The following is a 25,805-nucleotide window of genomic DNA, read 5'->3' on the forward strand; positions in this document are numbered from 1 at the left end:
GAATTCAAAAATAAATTAAACCGTGCAATATAAACCAAGTACATATTTAACAACTCAGATAGTTTGAAAACGCTCATGATAATATAAAGTCGAAGAGAGTAATATAAAAAGTTTAAAATTTAACGAATATACAATTGCACAAATACCCCCGTGTTTTAATAGGAATCAAGTATAAACTGAGTTATACCAAACCAGAAAATGTGTGATCAAAAAACAACCAAACTACTTCTTTTCCAATATATTATTATTTTATTTATTAAGGCATACGGGGAAGTCTTGGAGCCCCTTTATGTCCTTCTTTTCTATTAATTCAGCCCATTTGGGCGCTTTCCAATATTATCAATTAATTATCCGACTGTTCCTATGGCATAATAATAATTAAAAAAAAATAATAATTTAAGATTGTTAAAAATGTATATCAACTAAGAACACATTATGAAAAAGACAACTTTAAAAAATTTTTTTTTTTGCGAATTTGTCTATGGCAGCACTTGAAAGAAGATTTTTTGGTAAGTTTAAAAACTAAGAAGGCTAACTAAGGCTGTTAAATAATCCGTTGATTTTGACAAAGAATAAATGTACTGTATATTATCAAAAATGTCTTAAAACTTTTGACTGAAATCAATCTAGGCTATGTAAGGGTATAAAAAGTGATGGAATTTTGGTATTGATATAGGCTTTCTTATTTCGAATATTAAAATTGACATCTTCATATATGAAGAACCATTTAGAATAAGGTGTAAGAAGCTCTTAGATATGGATTATCGTTCTATATTATTTGTAAACTATATCTAATACCTATAAAGGTAACAAAATATAAACACATACCCCCCTGAAGATCGAATATCAGTCTTTTAACAGTTTTTTGAGAAATGTACATATGTCCCAATATTAAACGAATTGCATTGGCATATGATTTTGTAATTATTTTATTGAACTTTGGAAAGCTTTGTACTATTTGCATACGTATGAATTGTATACATTGTGTTTTCCTAGTGTTGGTATACACTTTAATATTTTCTTATATAACTAGAAATAGGTGCAAATGCACACTGTAGAGTTGATATGATACACGCGTTCCCAGCCATTTCTTTCATAGTACATCAAAAAACCAAAAATTGCTCCAAAAAGTATGCTGAATTTACAAGAGGCTGGCAAATAACGTTTAGTTTTCCATTTAATTTTAACCTCCTAATTAAACAAATTTTTAGTATCAGCAGCTCAAAAAATATTTAACCAGAGTGTTTTTATTCGAGCTGTCTGAAGTGATTCGAAATTATCAGGGTAAGTATTCCGGAAGGAGGAGGTTGATTTTGACCTTTCCGAGTAACGCGATTCTTTTTAGAATAATTACGGTAGCAATTTGCATAGACAGTAGAAAGACAAAAGAGTGCAGCAGACGATTTTTATCGCCACCGAGCATGTCACTTGAACCAGTCCGTAAATCCAAACGAGACCTATGCTGGCCGAAATGTTAATTAAAAACGGGTTGCATCAGCTTTAGGATTTCGCGGGGAGTGCGTATTAGCGTATAAAAGCCAAAAGTGATTCCGAATCGGCATCAGTCTCACGAGTTCTCTAGTCTGACAATCTAACCAATTCAAAATGTTCAAGATCGTAAGTACCTGGGGATCGAGACCGGTCAGTTCAATAAGTAATCCTGGAATATCCTAGCTGCTTGTCTGCGCCCTTGCCGCCCTGGTGGCCGCCAACGAGGTTGCTGAGGTCAAGGAGCTGGTCAACGATGTCCAAGCCGATGGCTTTGTGAGCAAGGTGGTCCTGGACAACGGCTCTTCTGCTTCGGCTACCGGAGATGTCCACGGTAACATTGACGGAGTTTTCGAGTGGGTCTCCCCCGAGGGCGAGCACGTCCGTGTGAGCTACAAGGCCGACGAGAACGGATACCAGCCCCAGAGCGACCTCCTGCCCACTCCTCCTCCAATCCCAGAGGCCATTCTGAAGGCCATCGCCTACATCCAGGCCCATCCCAGCAAGGAATAAGCAATCGACACGACCAGGACCCAATTTCGAGAATAAGGTGCATCTCCAAGTGACCTTGTTCTCTAACCCTTAGAAGTTAAACAGCATGCTGACGTTATAAGTTCGATTATCGAGTTATAAAATAAATTCGATACTCTTTGGCAAAAAATATTTTTGGATGTGGTCTAAATTCTGTGACGGGAGTTCGAGTTACCTGGACCGCTGATTTATTTTGGTCGAGACAGTAAACGCTTTTTCAGACTATCACGAACTGTTTGGATGTTACCTTATTGATCTTAGCCAAAAGTAACCTGTTTAATTAGCGATACATTAAGTGGAAACCATCAAACAAGATTTGGGTATTATTTTAGTCTGTTTTATTAAAGTTTTAAATGCAATGAAATATTTAATTAAATACATGTCATGGCTGAAAAAAATATAACCGGAGTAAGAGATGCTTGCTTAATTCATTTTGGCAGGACCATTACATTTACTCTTTATGGATCGTCTGAGCTTTATCAAATGAACTTCTAATAATGACTACAAAAATTGATTTTAGAGCAAATATACCTTATATTATATCTGGCATTGATACTAAAAGTGTTTATAAAGAAAGTACAAACATCCACCAAGATTTTCTTAAAGTGTAAATGTAAATGTAATAATGTAATGCTCAGTATTTAAATCAGACATTGAAATTTTATTTTAATTTAGTTAAAAGTACGTTATCATTTATAAGACACTTTAGCAACACGCACGTTGTAAGTTAGAAACGGGTATCGAATAGGCGAGACCCTATAGCGATCTCTCTGGTGTTCTGTTCTTTCTAATTTCAAGCCCAAGTTGTTGGGTCACTTTCTATTTCATTTATAGTTTTTAGACAAATATTATTTCACCCAATTGAGAGACCTATTTTCAGAAACATTTAATTGGAAACATAAACATATGGAGGTTGATTTGTCCGAGGTTTGAACAGGTGTTTCTTTGCGGCTGAGATCTGCAAATCCCATTTTTATTGGTAGTGCGAACGTGATTCCGTCTTGCAAAAAAATAAAATCCGAGTTGTTGATCTGCTCGAAATGAATATTATTTAACACCGAATAAACAAATGCATGCAAATTAACATGAAATGCTTGCAAAGTCAACTTTGATAATTAGCAAGGAAATAATGATGAGAAGTTTTCGAAACGGGTTTTAATGGTCACAGAAATAAGAATCGTGTAGAATAGTTTTCGTATTTGTATAAAGAGTAAAAGTTTAAATTTAACCAATTTATTTCGTATTGTGCCTGGTAAATAAAGTATAATACAATCAAGTAATAAGGTGCCTTTGTGTAGAAGTGGCTTATTGAATTCATCGCTTTCTAAGCCTGATCTGGATACCATTTTCCGATTTAAGCGTGACACGAATATTCAGCACAGGATCGTACTCGCTCTGAGGGACACAATCCTCGCGGGAATGATCGTTGATTCCCGGAGGAAGTCCATCTACAGCAGGCAGAATTGTAAAGCGGCGCAGCAGCTGGGAGATCAGAGCCTTTATCTGGTACATGGCAAACTTTTCAGCTGCATACGAAAGCGAAAAATAATATTAATTAGTAAAATTAGCTATGTAAGCCAAGAAACACTAACCAATGCAGCGCCTGGGACCTGCACTAAATGGAACACTCTTGAAAGCCTCGATGCCCTCGTTTCCAGTCGGGTTCTCGAACCTCTCAGGCCGGAATGTGCAGGGATCGTCGAAGTACTTTTCGTTGTAGCCCATGGCAATGAGGCACATGATCACCGTGGTGCGCTTGGCCACCTTGGTGCCATCTAAAAGAGTCAGAGATTAAGAGTCAGGGAAATAAGCGAAACCCACATTTTGGGGATCACTTACTGATATCGATGGGCTTGCGGTTCGTTCGAGCAATCAGTGGGACAGAGGGATACAAACGCAGCGTCTCTCTAACAATCAGCTCTAGAAAATGCATCTGATCCAGTCGAGCCAAGTCCGCCTCCCCCGAGAAGTTGTCACCAAAGATGCGCCGCTGTTCCTCGGCAGCTTTTTCCTGAATCTCCGAGTGACGGGAAAGAGTGTAGAGCGTGAATGATATGGCGGCGGCTAGGGGATCGTGGCCCTATATAAGAAGGTTGACTTATAATATTTCTCTCATATGCACTAAATACTGCACTGTAGGGGCCATATAGAAATGTTCTTTGTACATATTCAGATGAACCAAGGTGTTGCGTACCGTAAATATGAAAGTGGACATTTCCTCGATTATCTCGCGCTCCTTGAGAGCTCGCCCATCGAGCTTGGCGGTCAGCAGGACGTCCAGGAAAGGTTTGCTGATGGGCTGGCCCTGAGGGCACGGGTTTTCCGCAGCCAACTGCTGTCGCCGTTGCGAGATAATCTGTGAGATAGCTGTCGAATTTTTATAATTCTGGCCATATATTTACTGAATTTACCCGATTCAGTTCGCTGCGCAGCAGCGATAGAGCCCTGCGCTGCTTCATGTAGTAGGAGGTAAGGCGGAAGAGGGCGTCGAACCGCTTCACGATGCTGAAAGTGCGCTCCTGAACCACATCGCATAAGCTGCATAAGCAACGGAAAGGGGAATTAAGAGCTTAGTCCTGAGACTCCGTAGATGAACTTACTCCTTGATGGCGCCATGCAAATCCGAGGGGTCTCCATTCAGCGAGCTGCTGTCCAGGCCAGTGGCGTTTTCTGTCGAAAAAAACAGATGACATGGTGAAGGTTTGCTGATTCCAGCTGAGTAAATGAACCTTAACGAATCCCCAAAAATCTCAATAAAATACCAATGGGTAACTGAAAATTCCTCAAGTCATTTGCCCCATAAGATGCAGCAGAGTGTGTACGAGTATTAATGGGCTGAGTGCCTCGACCGCGAAACTTTGCCGCCCGCATAGTCTGCGGCACTTGTACCCATCTTCTATGCAATAAATCTTATTTATAAAACGTTCATAATAAATTACAAAAAATAACAGAGCAAAGCGCCCGAGGAGCGAAAAGCGGCCGGAAAAACGACATGACAAATGTGTAAAGTTTGGCAATCGTACACATAGAGAAAAAGTAAATGCCATACAAGTGTACGATAGACCAATTAGGGGCATATAATCTGAGGAGACTTGGATATTTATATTTTGCTAAAAATTACAAAATTTGAACTTTTAAAGTTAAAGTTATTTTTAGTTAATAAGAAGTACTTTTTTATACATATATTTAATGGTAATGACTTGACGTGATAACTACAAAATTAAAGCGCAAGGATAATAAATTTGTAACAACGTTTCTTGCGGTGCACATAAAATGGTTCTGCAAAATTGCGATGCCAGGTTCAATAAACAAGTGCACCCCCACTTACCACACACAATATCCAGGGCACACTTAGCCACCAACTCCTGGGCATCGAAGACTTCCTGCGTATCCGACAGTACGTCGAGTTTCTGGACGAACTGTCCGCCCGTTCGGTGGACCACTCGCAAGTAACCCTCGATGGCCGAACGCTCGAAGGCGGGGACGTAGAGCTTCTGATGCTTCAGCCAGCGGGCACCGGAGCTGGTGAGTAGGCCATCGCCCAGCCAGGGCCTCAAAAAGGAGTACAAGTGCTCCTTGTACAGCAGTGATGAGCTCGACAGGATGTTCTGCAGGGCAAACATAGGTGGATGGTGGATGGTGGGTGATGGGTGCGGTGGGGGACTCACCTGAATTTCCGCCGGATCACTCAGCATCATGTGGTACTGCAGGAAGACCAGGGAGCGAAATCCCTGGAAGTCATATTTCCGACAATATTGCAGGACCTTTTTGGGGTATTCTGTGGAAGGCAGATAGAGTTGATGAACCCCCAACCTTTAGTTATTAGCCCCAAAGCCCTAGTTTGCGCAGCCTTTCAGCTGCAGTTGGGAAGAATATTCCGAAAATTTGGTTGCAAGTTCATTTTTGGTAGTTGCATTCGATTTGTTTTGCACTTCTGCTTTTGTTACTTTGCCTCTAAAATGTTTGCCAATCAATATGGATTCAGGTAATTAAATTACTAATTGAAGTTCTGGACAATAAAGAATCACAGTATCCGGGTAATTTTACATTTTTTCAAACGTCTTCTTTAAGCCGTGTCAGAGCTGGCATGGCTAAGCTGGCATAAAAATAACAAATAATAACAATCCCATAACAATGTGCAGCTCTTGCCAGTCCATATTGAAATGGAACCCCAGCCGAGCAGGGAAGCAGAATGATATCATCGAAAGTATAGTGCACCATCGCTTCTCCCCTGGGCATTGTGCATTTGAAATGATTACTTTGGGCACGTGCAGGGAAGGGCGGAAAACAGGACCGAATTTATTCAGCTGTGCGAGGAAAGGCACTCGGGAAATGTGCACGGAGCTTGATGAAAGCTGTAGCAAATGTTACAATAAATAAGTCGAGGAAATCAGTACAATTCGAGATGAAATCCAAATCCAAATGTGCAACTCTATACCACCGGGAGATGAACGCATTGAATCGATGCCAATTCCCTGGTTCTTGCGGATTCGGTCCGACAAACGACTTTGGCATTAAACGTTGAACAGTTCATAAATATAGGCAGGCTATTTGGCCAGTACTCACCGGCTGGCTTAAGGCCAAACTGGAACAGATTACCCACGAAGGGGTATGGCGTGGGTCCCGGGATCATCTCCATGATGCCAGCCATGTGGTCTATGTAGTTGAATATCCTTACACCCTTGAACACCAAAATGGTGCCCAAAATAATGGCAATGGCTATTAGAAACATGATGCCGCCCAACTGCTCTTGCTCGCTTTGATGACCAGACTGGTTTGCCGTAACTTTCGCAGATTAGTCGGTGACCAATTTTGGCCGATTATTCTGTTGATAGCTTATCTGAATTTTATGCATTTTACTTATCTTATATTGCCGTCGATAATTGATAAATATAAATATTGCGGACTACATGGTAGCAATTGACTCACTTAACTTATGACGTGTGGCTCTAAAGGCCGTTTTGGTATCACCAGAAGTTATGTGCCAATAAAGCATTGTTAGTCGCTTTGTGATAATGAATTAGGGCGGTTGTCAAAATTTTTAACAAGTTATAAATTTGAATAGGAAAATATTCGGGTAAGGTTTCCAGAAGCGAGCTAAGCTGATGGATCGATAAGCGGTTCAATATAGTAATCACAACAGAACAAATACTATCTATCTACTATCTGTCCAGAAAATAATGGAAGTCCCTCAGTAAATCCCTTAAAACCTTTTTTGAATCAAATATTCTGAAAAAGTAATTCGATTTTAGAGGTGTTTGGTGTAACGATAGGTATTGGCATATGAAATTTAATAACATTTAAAACTAAAACAATAGAGAAAGCTTTAGTTGATATTGCTTGTAATTGATAACTGATTACTACATATGTAAAAGGACAACAAAGGGAAATGCTATAGGCGAGTTTCTCGAGTATCAGTTACCCGTTAGTGGTAGGGGGGGAGAGCGAGCGAAAAAGTTCAACACACTCTTTGGCATATCGATAAAAACGGGCAAGAAAAAAAAATACAATTTAAAAACAACACATCTTCAAGACTACGGGCTTGGCAGTTTTGGACGGTTTGTGGGCTTTAGAGTGGGCGTGCCACGCCACAAATCACAAAAAACTTGGTAAACCAACCGTTTTTTGAAAATTTTTTTTTTTATTTCCATATTAGATTTTTTTCCCCAATTTCTACCGATAATCCAAAAAATGTTAAAATTTGTCTTTCCCACTTCTACTAGTGGGTTACTAGCTAAGTAACTGGTCGGGGAACTCGACTATAGCATTCTCTCATGTTTCAGTTTAAGATTGTGGCCAGCATAATTTACACAATCAACGATGTTAGCGGCGATATGACTTACAAGATCTTTTAAACATTTTTTAAGTTTAATTTTCACTTTTGTAGAAAAGTTTTTTTTTATTTCCAGGCAAAACTCTAAAAATATTTTATATGGATTTGAAAAGAAGTGCCTTAATTTTTTTACAGATCGACTGCAAAAGGGTATTAATAGAAATTCACTGTATAAACAAAAAGTGCTACATATTTCAATACGTAAACTTAAATTAAAATCTAATCGCGCACTATGGCTGAGTAACCAAAATGTAATACTCGAAACACCAGACAAGTGTTAAATAATTTTGCATTTTTCACATGTAGATTTCTAGTAAAGTTTACTTTGGGTTTGTGATTTCTACAAAGTTTGAAGGTTGCTGCTGATAAGGTAAGAAGACACTCTCTTTGTTCTCTTCAATTTCCGAAAGAGTAATCTTGAAAACATTCATCAGACATAATGTGTTCATTAATGCTCCGGATTTCGCTTTCTTGTTTTGAGCGAGTTTTTATCTAAGTTTGTTTTATCCCATTGTATGCTACAGTTTAAAATAATAAACGGTTACACTTTTAAGAGCCGTCTCGAACACTGAAGATTCTCCTTCTCATCCAACGATTAAACAGGGGGCTAAACATAAAGAAACCTGATATTGAATCGGCAAGTCATGCTGAAAGCAAAAAAATATTTACTGATATTCGGGAGACTTGAGTTGGATTCAAAAAACGTTAGGAAAGAGAGCAAGAGACCGGGAATCCGGCTGTAATCTCTCGTATTTAAACCGACCGCCAGCGCAGATAGCCCCCATATTTCCAGTGTTTCGCTGGACGATCGGTTGTGTTGAAACTCGCGATCAAAAATGTGGTTCGTGTTGTATATTTTTCTGGCACTGCCGCTGCTGGTGGTGGCCTATCTGGAGTTGAGCACGTTCCGCCGAAAGAAAATGCTTAACAAGTTCAAAGGCCCCAGCGGCCTGCCGCTGGTGGGAAACGCCCATCAAATGGGCAAGAGTCCCACAGGTTGGTTTTCAATAGAACTCGGAAAAGTCGTTGTTTTAGAAACGGAGAGGACACACCTAAAATTACCCATCTCGAATAGCGTTGTGACTGAGGTAACTGCGCATCGTATCTACTCAGCGGCGAAGCTATTCCAGTAAGGTTATTTTGGGCCAGCGACTTTACGACCGGAAAACAAGGGTGTTAACTATCAGTTAATGGGGCTACTGGCACTTGTACAAATGGGCTAATTGTAGCCTAGGTTGAGAATCGCAAATATAATGCCGAGGCCTGTATTTGTGTTGTGTAATGTACCACTGTAATTTACTGCACTAATGAATACTGAATATCGCGTGCCAAACACAAACAATGAAAACCTATGGAATACCGATTTTGGTACGCTATCCGCCTACTTATAGGCTTTTTCTCATGTCTATATAGAAATTCTCGACACGGTTTTCTCCTGGTGGCATCGCTATGGAAAAGACAACTTTGTCTTTTGGATTGGAACATACTCTAATGTATTGGTCACTAGCACAAAGTACCTCGAAGTGAGTTTGCAGCGAATTCTAAACAGTCATGGTAATTCTAATACTTTCATACCTCTTTAGTTCATACTCAGCAGTCAGACGCTGATCACAAAGTCCGACATTTATCAACTAACACATCCATGGCTGGGATTGGGTCTCCTCACCAGTACTGGCAGCAAATGGCACAAACATCGCAAGATGATCACCCCAGCCTTTCACTTCAACATCCTGCAGGACTTCCACGAGGTGATGAACGAGAACTCTACGAAGTTCATCAAGCACTTGAAGACGGTGGCTGCTGGGGACAATATCTTCGACTTCCAGAATCAGGCCCACTATCTGACCCTGGATGTTATTTGCGACACAGCTATGGGCGTGTCCATTAATGCCATGGAAAACCGCAACTCGTCCATTGTGCAGGCCTTTAAAGAGTTAGTTTAGAACTTTTGTTGAAACATCAGATGCTATGATTATCCACCCTATTTAGCATGTGCTACAACATCAACATGAGAGCCTTCCACCCGCTGAAGCGCAATGAACTGCTGTATCGATTGGCACCGGACTATCCGGCTTACAGCAGGACGCTCAAGACCCTCCAGGACTTTACCAACGAGATCATCGCTAAGCGCATCGAAGCTCACAAATCGGGTGCAATCTCGACCAGTGCAGGAGACGAGTTCACGCGCAAGAAAATGGCCTTTTTGGACACCCTACTGTCCTCCACTATCGACGGTCGTCCCCTGAACTCCAAGGAGCTGTACGAAGAGGTCTCCACATTTATGTTTGAAGGACACGATACTACCACTTCTGGAGTGTCGTTCGCTGTCTTTTTGCTTTCTAGACATCAAGATGAACAGGTTCAGTAAATCGCTTGGTACGAAAAATGTTTATATGTCCAACTTCCCACTCTATTATAGCGCAAACTATTTGAGGAGCAACGGGAAGTAATGGGTGATTCTGAACTGGGTCGCGATGCGACCTTCCAGGACATATCTCAAATGAAGTACTTGGACCTCTTTATCAAGGAGGCCCAGCGTGTTTATCCCAGCGTGCCCTTCATTGGACGATTTACGGAGAAGGACTATGTTATAGGTAACAATTATTTATATCCATTTAGTACGCTTTGTATAACAGACTGGCTTTATAGATGGGGATATCGTACCCAAGGGAACCACACTGAACTTGGGCCTCGTGATGTTGGGTTACAACGAAAAGGTGTTCAAGGATCCCCACAAGTTCCGACCCGAGCGCTTTAATCTGGAGAAACCGGGACCTTTCGAGTATGTCCCCTTCAGCGCTGGACCCCGAAACTGCATTGGTCAGAAGTTCGCACTGCTGGAGATCAAGACCGTGGTATCCAAGATCATTCGAAACTTCGAGGTGCTTCCTGCTCTGGATGAGCTTGTCTCTAAGGATGGTTATATAAGCACCACCATAGGACTACCCGATGCCGAAAGGAAGAAGCGCGATCCATACCGTCACAAATACGACCCTGTTCTGTCCGCTGTGCTGACTCTGAAATCCGAAAATGGTCTATATATTCGACTGAAGGAAAGGCACTAAAGTGCCAACTTATTGATCTCTTTGTTAAGTTTGGTGCTTAAATTTTGCTTAGCTGGGTTTTGTTTAGGTCTGAGTTCCCCACAGTTACAATTATTGGGGAGCTGTTAATAAGGCGAAGTAGAACAAATACAAACACACTTAAACGGACCAACTCGTTTTAGTCTTTGGATTATTCAGACTATGTTAATAATCTTAAACAATTTGAAATGTTAGTTTCCACACATGTAAGCCATTTATAAATAAAACGTTTATCAAGAAACTAAGTCGCAGCATAATGGAAAGTCTTATTGAATGCACATAAATAAGATTATAACTTAGGAGATAATGGGCTCTTTACTGTTTGTGAGATACAAAGGGCGAGAGACTGAGAGCTGTCTGCCGCAGCCGGTTGAAGTATTTCAGCAGAGAGACATCAGGTTTCTACTCAAATCCGATTTACTCGCTGCACCGATCGGTTGTCTGTGGTCGCATTCAAAATGTGGATCGTACTGTGCGCTTTTCTTGCACTTCCACTGTTCTTGGTGACCTATTTCGAGTTTGGACTACTGCGGCGAAAGCGAATGCTGAACAAGTTCCAGGGGCCAAGTATGCTGCCTGTGGTGGGCAATGCTCATCAGATGGGAAAAACTCCCACAGGTAAGTGCGCCATGTGACAATCTAGACAAATCTCAAAGTGACCGGGGATCAAAGTCCTCTTTTGATAACATCGCTAGGTGTCTGATCACATAACTAATTTGTAAGAATAATAACACCTAGACTTTAATCGTTCTTTGGTCAAGTCTGTGAGATTTTAATGGACTGAAGGTCTGTGCCGCTCAGATGTGACTAATTTATTAATTCTTCCCAGTGAAATTCATCAGTCGTGAAATTGAAGTCTACGACTGCTATCTAATTGTTGAGCAACTAAAATTGATATGATTTGTTTTATCTGCGGCCTTTAGAGATTTTGAACCGGTTTTTTGGCTGGTGGCATGAGTACAACAAGGATAACTTTCGTTATTGGATAGGCTTCTACTCTAATATAATGGTCACTAGTCCCAAATACATGGAGGTGAGTGTAACCAGGTTATTTCGCAAATCGTACAATGCAGCTTTGTCACAGTTTATACTTAGCAGTAATACCCTGATATCCAAGTCTGATGTATATGATCTCACTCATCCCTGGCTGGGATTGGGTCTCCTCACCAGTACTGGCAGCAAATGGCACAAACACCGCAAGATGATAACACCTGCCTTCCACTTCAACATCCTGCAGGACTTTCACGAGGTGATGAACGAGAACTCCACAAAGTTCATAGATCAGCTAAAGAAGGTGGCACACGGAGGCTACATCTTCGACTTTCAGGAAGAGGCACATTACTTGACTCTGGACGTTATTTGCGATACAGCTATGGGTGTGTCTATCAATGCCATGGAGAACCGAAGTTCGTCAGTTGTGCAGGCCTTTAAGGAGTATGTATTATGGGATATGTGTTATAAGATATAAATGCGCTTAAGCGTATAAAATGAAACAGTCGAAATATACAGGAAACTATTTATTAATCTGAAGTAAATAATTTTATATTACGTATAATTTTGTTTACTCTTTTTTGTTTACTTGTAGTATTACCTACACCATCAAGATGAGAGCCTTCAGTCCGTGGAAGCGCAACGAATACCTATTTCGTTTTGCTCCTGAATACCCAGAGTATACAAGAACTCTGAAAACCCTCCAGGACTTTACCAATGAGATAATAGCAAAGAGAATCGAAGTTCGAAAGTCAGGGCTTGACTCAGTCATCAAACCTGATGAGTTTTCCCGCAAGAAAATGGCCTTTTTGGACACTCTGCTGTCATCCACAGTGGATGGACGACCTCTGACTTCCCAAGAGCTTTACGAAGAAGTTTCCACCTTTATGTTTGAAGGACATGACACCACTACATCTGCCGTTGGTTTTGCAGTCTACTTACTTTCCCGACATCCAGATGAACAGGTATACAATTTAATCACTAGTTCACGAAGTAGATCGATTAATATATTACTTTCGGGTTGCAGGAAAAATTATTTAACGAGCAGTGCGAAGTAATGGGCGCTTCTGGACTTGGTCGGGATGCCACTTTCCAGGAGATATCCACAATGAAACTTTTGGATTTGTTTATAAAGGAGGCGCAACGTCTTTATCCGAGTGTTCCTTTCATTGGTCGCTTTACTGAGAAGGACTACGTGATTGGTAAGGCACATGCACACAATTAAGCGTTATTAGTAATCCAGGATTTATGTTTAGATGGCGACACTGTGCCGAAGGGCACGACCTTGAACTTGGGCCTCCTTATGTTGGGATACAATGACCGTGTGTTCAAGGATCCTCACAAATTCCAACCGGACCGCTTCGACCGGGTGAAACCAGGACCTTTTGACTACGTGCCCTTCAGTGCTGGTCCCCGGAACTGCATTGGACAGAAGTTCGCACTGCTTGAGATCAAGACTGTGGTGTCCAAAATCATTCGAAATTTCGAGGTGCTGCCAGCTCTGGATGAGCTCGTCTCTAAGGATGGCTATATAAGTACAACTCTAGGTCTTCCCCCGGCGGAGAAGAAGGACCGTGATGCTCTCATCCACAAGTATGATCCAATTTTGTCGGCATCCATGACTCTGAAGTCCGAAAATGGTCTGCATCTGCGCATGAAGCAAAGGCTTGTAAGTGATAGTACGTAAATAAACTTTTGCATACTTATAGGCGACGCCTTTTTAAACCTTGTTAAGTACATGTATAATTCACACTTTATTTAACATCGCTACTTTATTGTAACTTATTTGAATAAAACTAGCTTAGACTGCCACAAGGACGGTGCCCACATAGGGATTGGCAACGAACTCCGAAGATTTGATAACATCGCCATCGATGTACTGAGAGCTCAAGGATGTGGTGATAACCTCCGCCTGGCTGCCCAGTCCGTAATACTTGGTCAGGTCCAAGGTTTTGGAGGTGCTGCCCAAGTTGAGAACGATCACGTAGAGATCGCTGCCTTCCTTTTGACTATTTGAAAGAGAAGCATTTAGTAATCGAGGCATTCTTTTGAAGACTACTAGACCAACCGTGAGTAGATGAGCACATCGTCGTCGATTGCCTGAATGTTGAGTTCTCCCTGGCGAAAAGATGGTTCCTTGCGCACGCGCACCAGTTTCTTGAAGATCTGCAGATGGGAACGTGGAGCACGCAGCTGCTGCAGGGCGTTGTTGGTTTTGTAGTCATCGGCCACTGGTAACCAGGTGTGATCGGCACTGGTGAAGCCTAATTATGATATATATAAGTGGAATATGAATAATAACTCTAAAGGAATGAGGAAGCTACTGACTTAAAAACGCTGCAATGTCAATGCTACTAGGGGTATTTAATAAGCTAAGTTGTCAGATAATCAACGTATCACAAATGTTTTGCTTATCCATGAAATGCAATGGATTAGTTATTTTATGCAAGCACCTATCATTTTTCTTTTAATAACTTTCAAATTTGTTTGTCAAGATGATTTCGGAATCTGTGCAACGTAATCAACCAAATGTTTTGGTTCCTATCAGTGACAATTTTTCATATTACACCGAGTAAGTATGGATAAATACATACCCGCTTTGGAGGAGGCGTCCCACTGGTAAGGAGATCGCTCAGGGTCCCTGGAGCGGGCGTAGTAGTTGTCGGGATCGGAGTTGCACGCATTCGGGTCCACGGTGTCCTCCCAGCTGATCCAGACGTCGGTCATGCCCAGCTCCTCTCCATTGTAGGTGACCGCGTGACCGGGCAGAGTCTGCAGCAGGATGTTGATGAGGTCGGTGCGCTGGACACCAAGTCGGGAAGCCACTCGCTTGTTGTCGTGGTTTCCCAGCACCCAGTTGGCATAAACGCCGGCGGGCATGGCGTCCATCCACTTCTTAATGTGATCTACGTAGTCTCCGGCCTTAGAGGCGTTGTTGATGCTGGTAAGGAAGTCAAAGTTGAAGGGAATATGGGAGCCGTTCCTTATTCCATTTCCGTAGTACGTCATGATGTTTTCGAAGCTGGTGTACGCCTCCGTCATCAGAAGCCTCTGATCGCCGCCGTGCTCCACATGAAACTCATCCACCAACTCACGCCACTGGTACACCATGTCAATGGTTTCCGGCATGTCCTGTGTATAGATGTGCTGGGTGTAGCAGTGGTCGTCAGGGTCGGGACAGTTCACGGAGTCGTTGGTCAAAGGCTCATCCGGATACTGGTTGTAGCGATCGAGGTCCACCTCGAACAAGTAAGGAACTGCATCAATGCGGAATCCGGAGACTCCTTTTCCCAGCCAGAAGCGAATCACGTTCTTCATCTCGTTAACCACGGCCGGATTGCGATAGTTGAGGTCGGCCTGCTGGATGGCGAACTGGTGGAGGTAGTACTGCTGGCGCACATCGTTCCACTCCCAGGCACTGTAGCGGAACTCGGAGTTCCAGTTGCTCGGCGGCTCCCGCTCACCGGTCTCGTTGTTGATCTTGCCATCGTGCCAGATGTAGAAGTCCTTGTAGGCGGGGTCGCTGTCCACCGACTTGGTGAACCATTCGTTTTCGGTACTGGAGTGGTTTGGCACGAAGTCCAGGATTATCTTGATGCCCACCTCCTTGGCCTTCGCGACCATGCGCTCGAAGTCCTCCATGGTTCCGTACTCGGGATGGATCTGGTAGAAGTCCGAAATGTCGTAGCCAAAGTCGACCATGGGTGACTTGAAAATGGGCGACAGCCAGGTGCCCGTAAAGCCGATGTCTTTCAGATACTGCAACTTTTCGGTGACCCCGTTCAGATCGCCAATGCCGTCGCCGTCGGAGTCCCGGAAGGAGCGCGGGTAGATCTGGTAGTAATTTCCACTTTCCCACCACTCGGTGGCTCCCACGAAGCCAACGAAGGCCACGAATAGACACGCAGCTGATTGCGGCCGCATTTTGATCGATTTTGTTCGGGCTGGAGAGCTGACAGCGCCTTATATACCGGTCGATAATGTGGCTTCTATCGAGATCTGGCCATTTTGAGTGGCCAGTTGAATTGCTGTGCAAACAGCTCCCATGAGTTCTCAGGGTGCTCATGTCGAACCGAAGCTGTCATTGTTTTCGTACTCCCAGCCAAGCTTTACGTAAAGCGATTAACCCACTCCCGAATGTCTTTTGATTGCTGGAAAAATACCGATTTCTGTGACAAATATCTTCCTGAATTAGTTCTATAGCGTTACTAGTATAGTAAAAGGGTATACTGTGTTCGGCAGAAAATTAATTAACATTGATATTATTATTATGACTATTATTGAGATGGTGGGAAATAAAGATATAGAAAGTTTATAAAAAGATTGTAGGTTCTAGAGACGCTAATACAGTAAGTTAATTCCCACTCGGTCATGATTGTTAATGACATTTTGTTAAATTTATTAATACTAAACTACAATGTAGGCCACATATCAATTAAAAAGTTATATGCAATTCTTCCGCGGCTAGGTGTAGCCCTTGTTCCATGTCTAAAACAGACGTCTTGCTGTTGTGTATTTGTGGGTAACAGGTATCTAATAGTCGCTGCACTCGTATTTAGCGTTCTCTCTTTTTATACCCGTTACTCGTAGAGTAAAAGGGTATACTAGATTCGTTGAAAAGAATGTAACAGGCAGAAGGAAGCGTTTCCGACCATATAAAGTATATATATTCTTGATCAGGATCAATAGCCGAGTATATCTGGCCATGTCCGTCCGTCTGTCTGTCCGTATGAACGTCGAGATCTCAGGAACTACAAAAGCTAAAAAGTTGAGATTAAGCATACAGACTCCAGGGACATAGATGCAGCGCAAATTTGTCGATTCATGTTACCACGCCCACTCTAACGCCCACAAACCGCCCAAAACTGCCACGCCCACCCTTTTGAAAAAGGTTTTAATATATTTTCATTTTTGTATTGGTCTTCTAAATTTCTATCGATTTGCAAAAAAACTTTTTGCTACGCCCACTCTTTCGCACTTCCACCAGCTGAGTAACGGGTATCAGATAGTCGGGGAACTCGACTATAGCGTTCTCTCTTGTTTTTGTTATGGTAGGGCTTTGAAGTGGGCATTAGTCACTTGATAAGAGCAACAGACAAATCCTACTTCTTCAACTACAAGCAAACAAGTTGGAAAATTGTGATTAATTAGCACTTAACAATACTGTGGAAATGTTTTAAGATAACCTTGTGGATGTTTTGAGGGCATTTTAATCGCGTGACAATACATAATCATTGTTGCAATAATATCTAAACTACTGTCAGTATCAGCGTAGGTCAAAATCCACAAGATAAGCTTTTCGAATAAAATACTTCCAGATTTTAATTTCAGATTCAAGGCGTTGTAACTTGTATATTTTATTGATTCACTATACTATAATCGTTTAGAAGTATGTTATAGGTAAAGGACGCGTTCGCGATGATAAAGAGGATATTATTGGTTAAAATCACTAGGCTGCACTACTATTAATTTAAGTAATTAAAAAAAGAGTTTTTAGTTCTTTTATACATAAATCCCTTTACCTTAATAGTGAACTATAAGTATAATTGTCTATTATATATATTTACCTTGCCTTTTGAGATTACTGTTGCTTTAATGTTGAATCATCTTCTGTTGCAAGGCTAAAAGAACTGATTTAGCACGCTTTCGAGTGTAAATGTAAATACCACAGGTGGTTTCATGAGCAAATGTACATATTTCCAAAAGCTTATCATGAAAATACAAAAACAACCCCTTAAACTGCAGCTAGAGTAGGAGCAAGAATTCTACGAACAATTTATGTTATTATCTTTTGGGTACTCTGTGCCATAAAACGGTGGAAATGTTTTAATAAAATCGAACTTTTACATTTGGATATGTTTTAAATACAATGTTAACCTTAAAGACCAAAAAGTAAACTAGATTTTTAATATGGTGTAAAAAACAAAGGTAACCTTTTAACATACTTTTCAAGAAATCTTGTATTTCCTTTTACATTTCATTTTACAATACTATAAAAATGTCAAGATAACTTGAGATTATCAATTCATCAATTCATATCTTTAACATTCGTACTTCATTGCACTTGTACGACATTTCGCCGCCTGTGGAATATGCAATAAAAAAGAGAGCTATTGGGAGCGGGAAAGACCAGTCCGCTGTTATTTAATCTAGCAAATATGCGATAAAACTGATAGATTACCAGTTGGCTGGTGCAATTGTGCCTTATCGGCTCCACAATCGCTACATGGCCGGCAATTGGTATTAGCAAATTGAGTTTGGCCCACTCAAAAGCTATCGAAATGCCGAAGTGGGCACATCTCGGCCTAGCGGTTCTCCTTTCAATTTCCACCACCCTGGTGGGAGCTGCGGAGATCGATTGGTGGGAGAACGCCTCGCTTTACCAGATATATCCGCGCTCCTTCCAGGACAGCGATGGCGATGGCATCGGGGACCTGAAAGGCATTACTTCGAGGCTGAGCTATCTCAAGGAAATAGGCATCACGGCCACCTGGCTGTCGCCCATTTTTACCTCGCCCATGTCGGATTTCGGATACGACATCTCCAACTTCTACGACATCGATCCGATATTCGGCACTCTCGACGATTTCGATGCCCTTATAGTGGAGGCCAAGTCGCTGGGCGTGAAGATCATCCTCGACTTTGTACCCAACCACTCAAGTGACGAGAACGAGTGGTTTGAAAAGTCCGTGAATCGCGAGGATGGATACGACGACTTCTACATGTGGGACGATGGAAAGCTGAACGAGGAAACTGGTGAAAGAGAGCCACCTTCTAATTGGGTCAGTGTGTTCAGCGGACCCATGTGGACGTGGAACGAAAAGCGCCAGCAGTTCTTCCTGCACCAGTTTCAGGTGAAGCAGCCGGATCTAAACTTTACCAATCCAATGGTCAGAGAGCACATGCTGGATGTCTTGAAGTTTTGGCTGGACCGCGGAGTCGATGGATTCCGTATTGATGCAGTTCCACACATCTACGAGCACCGCAATGCAGACGGCTCCTATCCGGATGAACCGGTTAGCGGTTGGGGTAGTGACCCCAACGCCTACGACTACCACGATCACATCTACACCAAGGATCAGCCGGCCACGGTGGATCTCATGTACGAGTGGCGGGAGTTTTTGGATAACTATCGGGCGCAGAATGGAGGCGAATCACGGGTTCTGCTGGCGGAGGCCTATTCTTCCGTGGAGACTCTGAGTGCTTATTTTGGAAACAGCACCCATCAGGGTACCCAGCTGCCCATGAACTTCCAGTTAATGTATCTCAGTGGCTACTCAACCGCGGAGGATGTTGTGGGATCCATCGACTACTGGATGAATACCATGTGGAAGGAGCACCAGACGGCCAACTGGGTTGTTGGTAATCACGACACCAACAGAGTGGCTGATCGTATGGGAGCTCACAAAGTGGATTTGCTCAATGTGATTGTGAACGCCCTGCCAGGAGCTTCGGTGACCTACTACGGCGAGGAAATCGGCATGTCCAACGTGGACGTGGAGTGCACCGGCGACTCTTGCGAGGATCGCGATGGAGAGCGCACGCCGATGCAGTGGACAGCTGGAAAGAACGCCGACTTTTCTGATGGGGAGTCTACCTGGCTGCCACTAAGCCCCGAGTATCAGAGGTACAATGTGCAGACTGAGCGCGGGGTTTCCCGATCTTCCCTGAACATCTTTAAGGGTCTTCAAGCTCTTAAGAGCAGTGCCGCCTTTATGGCGTTTAAAGATGATGGGGGTTTCTCCTATGAGGCGGTGACGAAGCAAGTTCTACAGATCATTCGGTAGGTGAAGCCATTCCTCTTCTATAGCTTGTCTAAAGCTCAGATATCCTACAGCACAAACAAGATCAGCGAGGAGTACAGAATTCTGGTCAACATGGGCAACGATATTGAAATCCTCGATGGGCTGGCCTCCAAAACCTACGAGTATGTGCTGGCCACAGCCTACTCCACACACTATCCGGGGTAAGTGTTCTCTACCTTCTTGTTTTCCATACTTTTAACTTACTTAAAACAATTTACAGGCAAAAAGCAGATCTGTCAGCGAGAATAATTCTCATGCCCTATGAAGCAGTCGTTTTACGATGGTTGGCTTAAGTTCTCGTAGTTATTTTGTTGTTCCAATAAGTACTTGTTTTCTTCGTGTTAATCAGTATCGAATGCCATTGGTGTCCCCCATAAAGATAAGTTCTGTTCCTGTCAGAACTTCGAAATATATTAACCCGAACTTTGAGTGCCAATTACCACACCTAGATTTTATAGACACCCACTCAAGATATGGACAATTGGCTTTAGCTATCGCTATGGATTAATCTGGGAATAAACGTATTCGATAGAAATCGTACGAATTTAGTTATTGCCTAATTGACCAATAAATTACGCGACCATTATGTTAAACTTTCAGTGGGGCAGCTTCTAATCAGTGCTTATACAACTTGACATGGGGCCAACATAAAGATAAGCAGAGTGAGTTGAGTAAGTAATGAAAGTAGTGCGATCAAAAAATTCGTGTGTTATTCTTTATTAAGCACCTATTAAATTAGTTTACACTGTGCTCAGCACAACTGCTTCCTTGGGCAACAGCAGCACGGAGTTGGCAAATGTAAGGTCGCTAAAACGATAAAATGGTTAGTAGTCTGTGGGTAAATGTGTCTTTTGGAGTCTTGTGCTTACTTCTTGCGACGCACACTCTTATCATTCACCACCACATATTGCAGTTGTGTGGAAATGGAGGTGAAGACGGAGTCCAAGTCTATCGACTCGACATCATCGTTGATGTTGATGAGGGTGATGTAGGATTTATAGCCTGCCAGGGATCTGTTGATAAGGAAATCAAGTCAAGATCATGTCTATGGGTAAAGTACTGTTTCAGCTTACCGCTTGAAGGCCAACACGTTAGGACCAATGGCTGTTACGGAGACATCGCCCTGCTTCAAAGTGGGCTCATCACGCAGAGCTCGCAGCTGCTTGTAGACGTTCAGGTGGCTCAGGGCGATTCCACGCTCCTTCTTCACATTGACCAACTTGTAGTCGCTGGCGACCGGCAGCCAGGTGACTGAGGCGTTGGAGAATCCGGCGTTGACCTCGTCGCTCCACTGGAATGGAGTTCGCACTGGGTCGCGGGTGAGGCGCTCGAACTCCTGCTCGTTCGATTGGCAGGCCTGTGGGTCCACGGTGTCCTCCCAGCTGATCCACACGTCGGTCATGCCCATCTCCTCGCCCTGGTAGGTCACACTCACGCCGGGCAAGCCCATGACGATCATGTTGCAGGCGTCGATGCGATCGGCACCCAAGCGGGAGCCAATGCGACTCTGGTCGTGGTTGCCGAACACCCAGTTGGCCACCTGACCTTCTGGCATGTTGTCAAGCCAGTTGTGGATCAGCTCCGAGTAGTGGTAGGCATCGGAGCTGTAACTGATCTTGGCCAGCAGCTCGAAATTGAAGGGGATCTGGGAGCCCAGGTGGGTGCCGTTTCCATAGTACTGCATCAACACGTCCAGAGGGGAGTAGGCCTCGGTCAGCAGGACGCGGTCATCGCCGCCCAACTCGGCGTCTATCTCCTCGATCACATCGCGGAAAGCGTAAACCAGCTCCAGAGTCTCTGGTTGATCGGTGGTGTAGATGTGCTGCAGGTAGGTGTAGTCCTCGGGATCGCTCACATCCTCGTTCCGGGGTTCATCGGGCCAGTTGCCGTCGGCATCAGCTGGAATTTCGTAGACATGGGGCACAGCGTCGATGCGGAAGCCGAAGGCTCCTTTTCGCAGCCAGAAGCGCAGCACATCCTTCATGGCTTCAACGACCTTGGGGTTGCGGTAGTTCAGATCGGGCTGCTTGGCGTGGAACTGGTGGAGGTAGTACGCCTGACGTTGCTCGTTCCAGGTCCACATGGAGCCGCGGAACACAGAGAGCCAGTTGGTGGGGGGCTGGCGGATGCCGTTGACCACCTTGCCGGTGTGCCACACGTAGAAATCCTTGTACTCCTCCTCGCCAGCGGCTGATCGGATGAACCAGTCGCACTCGTCACTGGTGTGGTTGGGCACAAAGTCCAAAATGATCTTGATGTCCAGCTCTTTGGCGCGCGCCAGTAGAGCCTCGAAATCCTCCATTGTGCCGAAGATGGGATCAATTCCTTTGAGATCAGCCACATCGTATCCAAAATCAGCCATGGGCGAGGTGAAGATCGGGGACAACCAAGTGGCTGTAATGCCGATTTCCTTCAGGTAAGGTAGCTGTTGCGTAATACCTGATTGGGAGGGTGAAGTAAGATTAAAGCCTAAATATAAAGCTTTCAAACCGCTTACTCACCGATGAGATCGCCCACGCCGTCGCCATCGCTATCCTTAAAAGATCTGGGATATATCTGGTAGAACTGACCCGTCTTCCACCAGCCAACCTCCGCCAGTGAAGGTAGAGCCAAAGCCAAAAGGCAGGAGAGCACCAGCAACTTGAACATGGCTCCCACTATATCGATCGATTGCCAATGGCCAGAGGGATTATAAGATGCCTCTATTTAAGCATACCGCCCACATTGATAAGGTGGCGATAAACCCACCATATAGCAAACTATTTCTGATTAGCTCCGAGGGGCTGGCAGATTTACGATCGCACGACACTACCAATGGCTTCTAATGATACGCAGACTGTGGAATTTATTGGAGCCAAATTTGCGGCTGTTTGGCCAGCTCACGCCCGAAGATCATGAGACAGATTGGCTGGGAAATGAATCCAACTGCATAGCCATATCTTATCGGGCCACTGAGTTCTTGGATTTCGCAGGGGGGAGTAATTTATTGGCCTACTTGGTATTTCGGGACAATAAAAGTGGGTGAATGGGGGGTTCAAGGTTGTGATAACTGATTTGGTTAGAATGATTCAATAACTGAAACTCTATGAGTGTAGGTCATAATAGAGCTAATGTAGACATTTCGTTTGATGTTCGTTGATTTTAGACCACTGTCGTCAATTAGGGCGTCACCAGCTTTGGAACACATTAAAATCTTATCAAATACTTAAAATTTCATTACTGGAACAAATAAATTATAAGTTAAGTTCAACAAATGAATCCTTGGGGAATACCCGTGAAAATAAAAAAATATATATCTCTTTAAATTATTGCCGTATGACTTAGACATGTTTGTAAACATGTTGGTAAGAAACACAAAAAAATATGCGAATTATGATCCCCATACTATTGTCACTTATCACTATCGTAAAAAGTTACTAAATCACTGCATATACCTCCCATTTTTATTTTGGAGTCAAAGGTTTCATTATATATTTTCCCTATGTGGCTTTCGCACAGCAGAGTTAGAAACGATAAGACCTGTAGATTATCGCCGTATATAAGAGAGCGATTGCAATCATACCACTTACAGTTAGCAATGACCACTTGGACTAGCTTTTTCCTGCTTTTGGGCCTTGGCCTTTTGGCTGTCGATGCCGCGGCGCCCTGGTGGAAGACAGCTTCCTTCTACCAGATCTACCCCAGATCCTTCAAGGACAGCGACGGAGATGGAATCGGAGACTTGAACGGAGTGACCAAGAAGCTGGAGTACTTGAAGGAGATCGGTGTGACTGCCACCTGGCTGTCTCCTTTTCTGAAGTCCCCGATGGCCGACTTCGGCTACGATATTTCCGATTTCAAGGCGGTCGATCCTCTCTTCGGAACGATGGAGGACTTCGAGAATATGGTCTCCCGTGCCAAGGAGCTGGGTGTCAAGATTATTCTCGACTTCGTGCCGAATCATTCCAGCGATGAGTGCGACTGGTTCCTGCGTTCGGCTGCCGGCGAGGAGGAGTATAAAGACTACTACATCTGGCACGCGGGATTCCTTAATGAGGACGGAACCCGTCGCCCGCCCACCAACTGGGTGAGCGTCTTCCGCGGCAGCGCATGGGAGTGGCACGAGGGTCGCCAGGAGTACTACCTGCATCAGTTCCACAAGAAGCAGCCGGACTTCAACTTCCGTAATCCCGTGGTGCGCGAGGAGATGAACAACGTGCTGCGCTTCTGGCTGGAAAAAGGCGTCGACGGGTTCCGCGTGGATGCCATTTACCATGCCTTTGAGATTGAGGCCGATGAGAACGGAAACTATCCCGATGAGCCCCGCAACGATTGGACCAACGATCCAGACGACTACGGATACACCCACAAGATCTATACTGTGGATCAGCCAGAGACCCCGCACTTGGTGTACGTTTGGATGCTTTCGGATATGACCAGAAACTCAATTAAGCTTTCTTTATATACAGATACGAATGGCGCCAAATCCTTGAGCAGTTCCAGGCTGACAACGGCGGTGATGAGCGGTGAGTCTTGGACTTACTTGTAAAGAGGGGATTAGTTATCATGTTTGCATTTCATAGCATTTTGATGGTCGAGACCTGGTCCCCAATTGAAATCGTAATGCATTACTATGGCAACGAAACCGCCGATGGAGCCCAGATACCGTTCAACTTCCAGCTGATAAGCAATCTGCACTACGATTCCGATGCCTATCACTACGAGTACTTGATTAACAATTGGCTTAATCTGATGCCCGAGGGCAAGAGCGCCAACTGGGTGGTAAGCTATCAAGCGATTAGCTACATTTCAAGACTAATAACCAATAATAACCCCCCTAAAAACAGATCGGAAACCACGACAAGAACCGCGTGGGCTCTCGATTCGGAGCCGATCGAGTGGACATCTTCAACATCCTGCTGCTTACTCTGCCCGGCTGCAGCATCACTTACCAAGGCGAGGAGCTGGGCATGCTCGACGGCTATGTGTCCTGGGAAGACACCGTGGATCCGCAGGCCTGCAACGGCTACGAGTCCAACTACATGGATACCTCCCGCGACCCAGCCCGCACTCCGATGCACTGGTCGGATGAGACGATGGCTGGATTCACCACTGGCAAGAGCACCTGGCTGCCGGTGGCCACGGATTATCGCCAGAGGAACGTGAAGACCGAGCGCGGCGTGTCCTTGAGCCACCTCAACGTGTTCAAGCGTCTGCAGCAACTCCGGCAGGAGCCCAGCATTGTGGATGGATCCGCCGAGGTCACGGCTGTTAGTAACTACGTCCTGGCCGTCAAGCGGTGAGTTCTCGAATCATACTTTCTTTAACTAGTACAACAGCACCGCTTATTGCGAGTGTTGCTCCTAATTGCAGTTAAGTTACAAATTAAACGTTGCACATACCATTCTTTGCAGCCACCTGCTCGGCGACTACGTATACATCTCGCTGTTCAACATCTTCGACTCCATCGAGAATGTGAACCTGTCCAGTGTGTTTGGCAGCCTGCCCGCCAAGTTCCAGTACGCCCTGGTCACCGAGAAGTCCATCAAGAAGGTCGGCGACCAGGTGTCCGCCGGCAGCGTCACCCTCATGCCCCACGAGGCCATTGTGCTCCGCTCCACAACAACGGCTTAGTTAGCTTCCCCTCGTGATGCATTAAACAAACACTTTAAAAGCTTTATGATTCAACTCTCCTAAATGAGCATTGGGCACTTTGATAGCCGATTTACTCAAGTGGGTATTTGGGTAGATAATTCCAAACCGCAAAGAAAGTTACAAACTCCTTGTTTTAGGAAGCTCTGTTTATTTCATACAATTGTACTAAGTGCGAAGGCTTTGTCGTGGTTATTGGGGCAAGATTTGTTTCAAAAGCGCCGTGGGAATGGACTCGATATGTTTTTATAGCAATCTTAATGCTTTTGTACGTCTTCGCTGATAAGTACTATGTACCCCTTTCCCCGAACTCGGCGATCGCATATAACTGTCGACTGAGCGTGGTGCGCCCATGTTCTCAAAAAATCTGCTCTGTGCTCTCTTTTTTTGCCCAAGCGTGTGCGCAGTTTATAAATAAAATACATGCATATTGTTCATGGGCGT

General features: G+C 44.0%; 7 protein-coding genes across 7 annotated transcripts; 4 read left to right on the forward strand and 3 right to left on the reverse strand.

Annotated features, from left to right (window-relative positions):
* Window positions 1-1,605: 1,605 nt before the first annotated feature.
* On the forward strand, window positions 1,606-2,078 carry LOC120444450 (larval cuticle protein 4). Its single transcript, XM_039624532.2, has 2 exons — window positions 1,606-1,617; window positions 1,675-2,078. Exons 1-2 carry the CDS (start codon window positions 1,606-1,608, stop codon window positions 1,999-2,001), a joined length of 339 nt encoding a protein of 112 aa, XP_039480466.1. The 3' UTR covers window positions 2,002-2,078.
* Window positions 2,079-3,236: 1,158 nt separating this feature from the next.
* Window positions 3,237-6,801, reverse strand: LOC120458376 (probable cytochrome P450 4ad1). Its single transcript, XM_039645996.2, has 9 exons — window positions 6,586-6,801; window positions 5,688-5,797; window positions 5,348-5,627; window positions 4,620-4,689; window positions 4,431-4,557; window positions 4,214-4,375; window positions 3,859-4,099; window positions 3,612-3,794; window positions 3,237-3,545 (listed from the first exon to the last, which is right to left on the reverse strand). The coding sequence occupies exons 1-9, from the start codon at window positions 6,749-6,751 to the stop codon at window positions 3,334-3,336; spliced, it is 1,551 nt and encodes a 516-aa protein (XP_039501930.1). The 5' UTR covers window positions 6,752-6,801; the 3' UTR covers window positions 3,237-3,333.
* A 1,739-nt stretch (window positions 6,802-8,540) lies between these two features.
* Window positions 8,541-13,710, forward strand: LOC120445174. Its single transcript, XM_039625803.2, has 12 exons — window positions 8,541-8,848; window positions 9,266-9,375; window positions 9,436-9,785; window positions 9,842-10,211; window positions 10,272-10,446; window positions 10,502-10,916; window positions 11,312-11,553; window positions 11,859-11,968; window positions 12,020-12,369; window positions 12,521-12,890; window positions 12,953-13,127; window positions 13,182-13,710. The coding sequence occupies exons 1-12, from the start codon at window positions 8,689-8,691 to the stop codon at window positions 13,610-13,612; spliced, it is 3,258 nt and encodes a 1,085-aa protein (XP_039481737.1). The 5' UTR covers window positions 8,541-8,688; the 3' UTR covers window positions 13,613-13,710.
* LOC120458380 (maltase A1) lies at window positions 13,661-15,874 on the reverse strand. Its single transcript, XM_039646000.1, has 3 exons — window positions 14,520-15,874; window positions 13,994-14,189; window positions 13,661-13,934 (listed from the first exon to the last, which is right to left on the reverse strand). The coding sequence occupies exons 1-3, from the start codon at window positions 15,847-15,849 to the stop codon at window positions 13,727-13,729; spliced, it is 1,734 nt and encodes a 577-aa protein (XP_039501934.1). The 5' UTR covers window positions 15,850-15,874; the 3' UTR covers window positions 13,661-13,726.
* A 2,307-nt stretch (window positions 15,875-18,181) lies between these two features.
* Window positions 18,182-20,166, forward strand: LOC120458375 (maltase A2). The gene is made up of 3 exons (XM_039645995.2): window positions 18,182-19,708; window positions 19,763-19,891; window positions 19,951-20,166. Exons 1-3 carry the CDS (start codon window positions 18,207-18,209, stop codon window positions 20,021-20,023), a joined length of 1,704 nt encoding a protein of 567 aa, XP_039501929.1. The 5' UTR covers window positions 18,182-18,206; the 3' UTR covers window positions 20,024-20,166.
* A 265-nt stretch (window positions 20,167-20,431) lies between these two features.
* Window positions 20,432-22,417, reverse strand: LOC120458374 (maltase A3). Its single transcript, XM_039645994.2, has 4 exons — window positions 22,232-22,417; window positions 20,804-22,169; window positions 20,600-20,743; window positions 20,432-20,537 (listed from the first exon to the last, which is right to left on the reverse strand). The coding sequence occupies exons 1-4, from the start codon at window positions 22,377-22,379 to the stop codon at window positions 20,471-20,473; spliced, it is 1,725 nt and encodes a 574-aa protein (XP_039501928.1). The 5' UTR covers window positions 22,380-22,417; the 3' UTR covers window positions 20,432-20,470.
* Window positions 22,418-23,290: 873 nt separating this feature from the next.
* On the forward strand, window positions 23,291-25,389 carry LOC120458369 (maltase A3). Its single transcript, XM_039645989.1, has 5 exons — window positions 23,291-24,119; window positions 24,179-24,235; window positions 24,293-24,491; window positions 24,557-25,008; window positions 25,124-25,389. Exons 1-5 carry the CDS (start codon window positions 23,308-23,310, stop codon window positions 25,341-25,343), a joined length of 1,740 nt encoding a protein of 579 aa, XP_039501923.1. The 5' UTR covers window positions 23,291-23,307; the 3' UTR covers window positions 25,344-25,389.
* Window positions 25,390-25,805: the final 416 nt, after the last annotated feature.

This window comes from Drosophila santomea, chromosome 2L, assembly GCF_016746245.2.
Source record: "Drosophila santomea strain STO CAGO 1482 chromosome 2L, Prin_Dsan_1.1, whole genome shotgun sequence".
NCBI lineage: Eukaryota > Metazoa > Arthropoda > Insecta > Diptera > Drosophilidae > Drosophila > Drosophila santomea.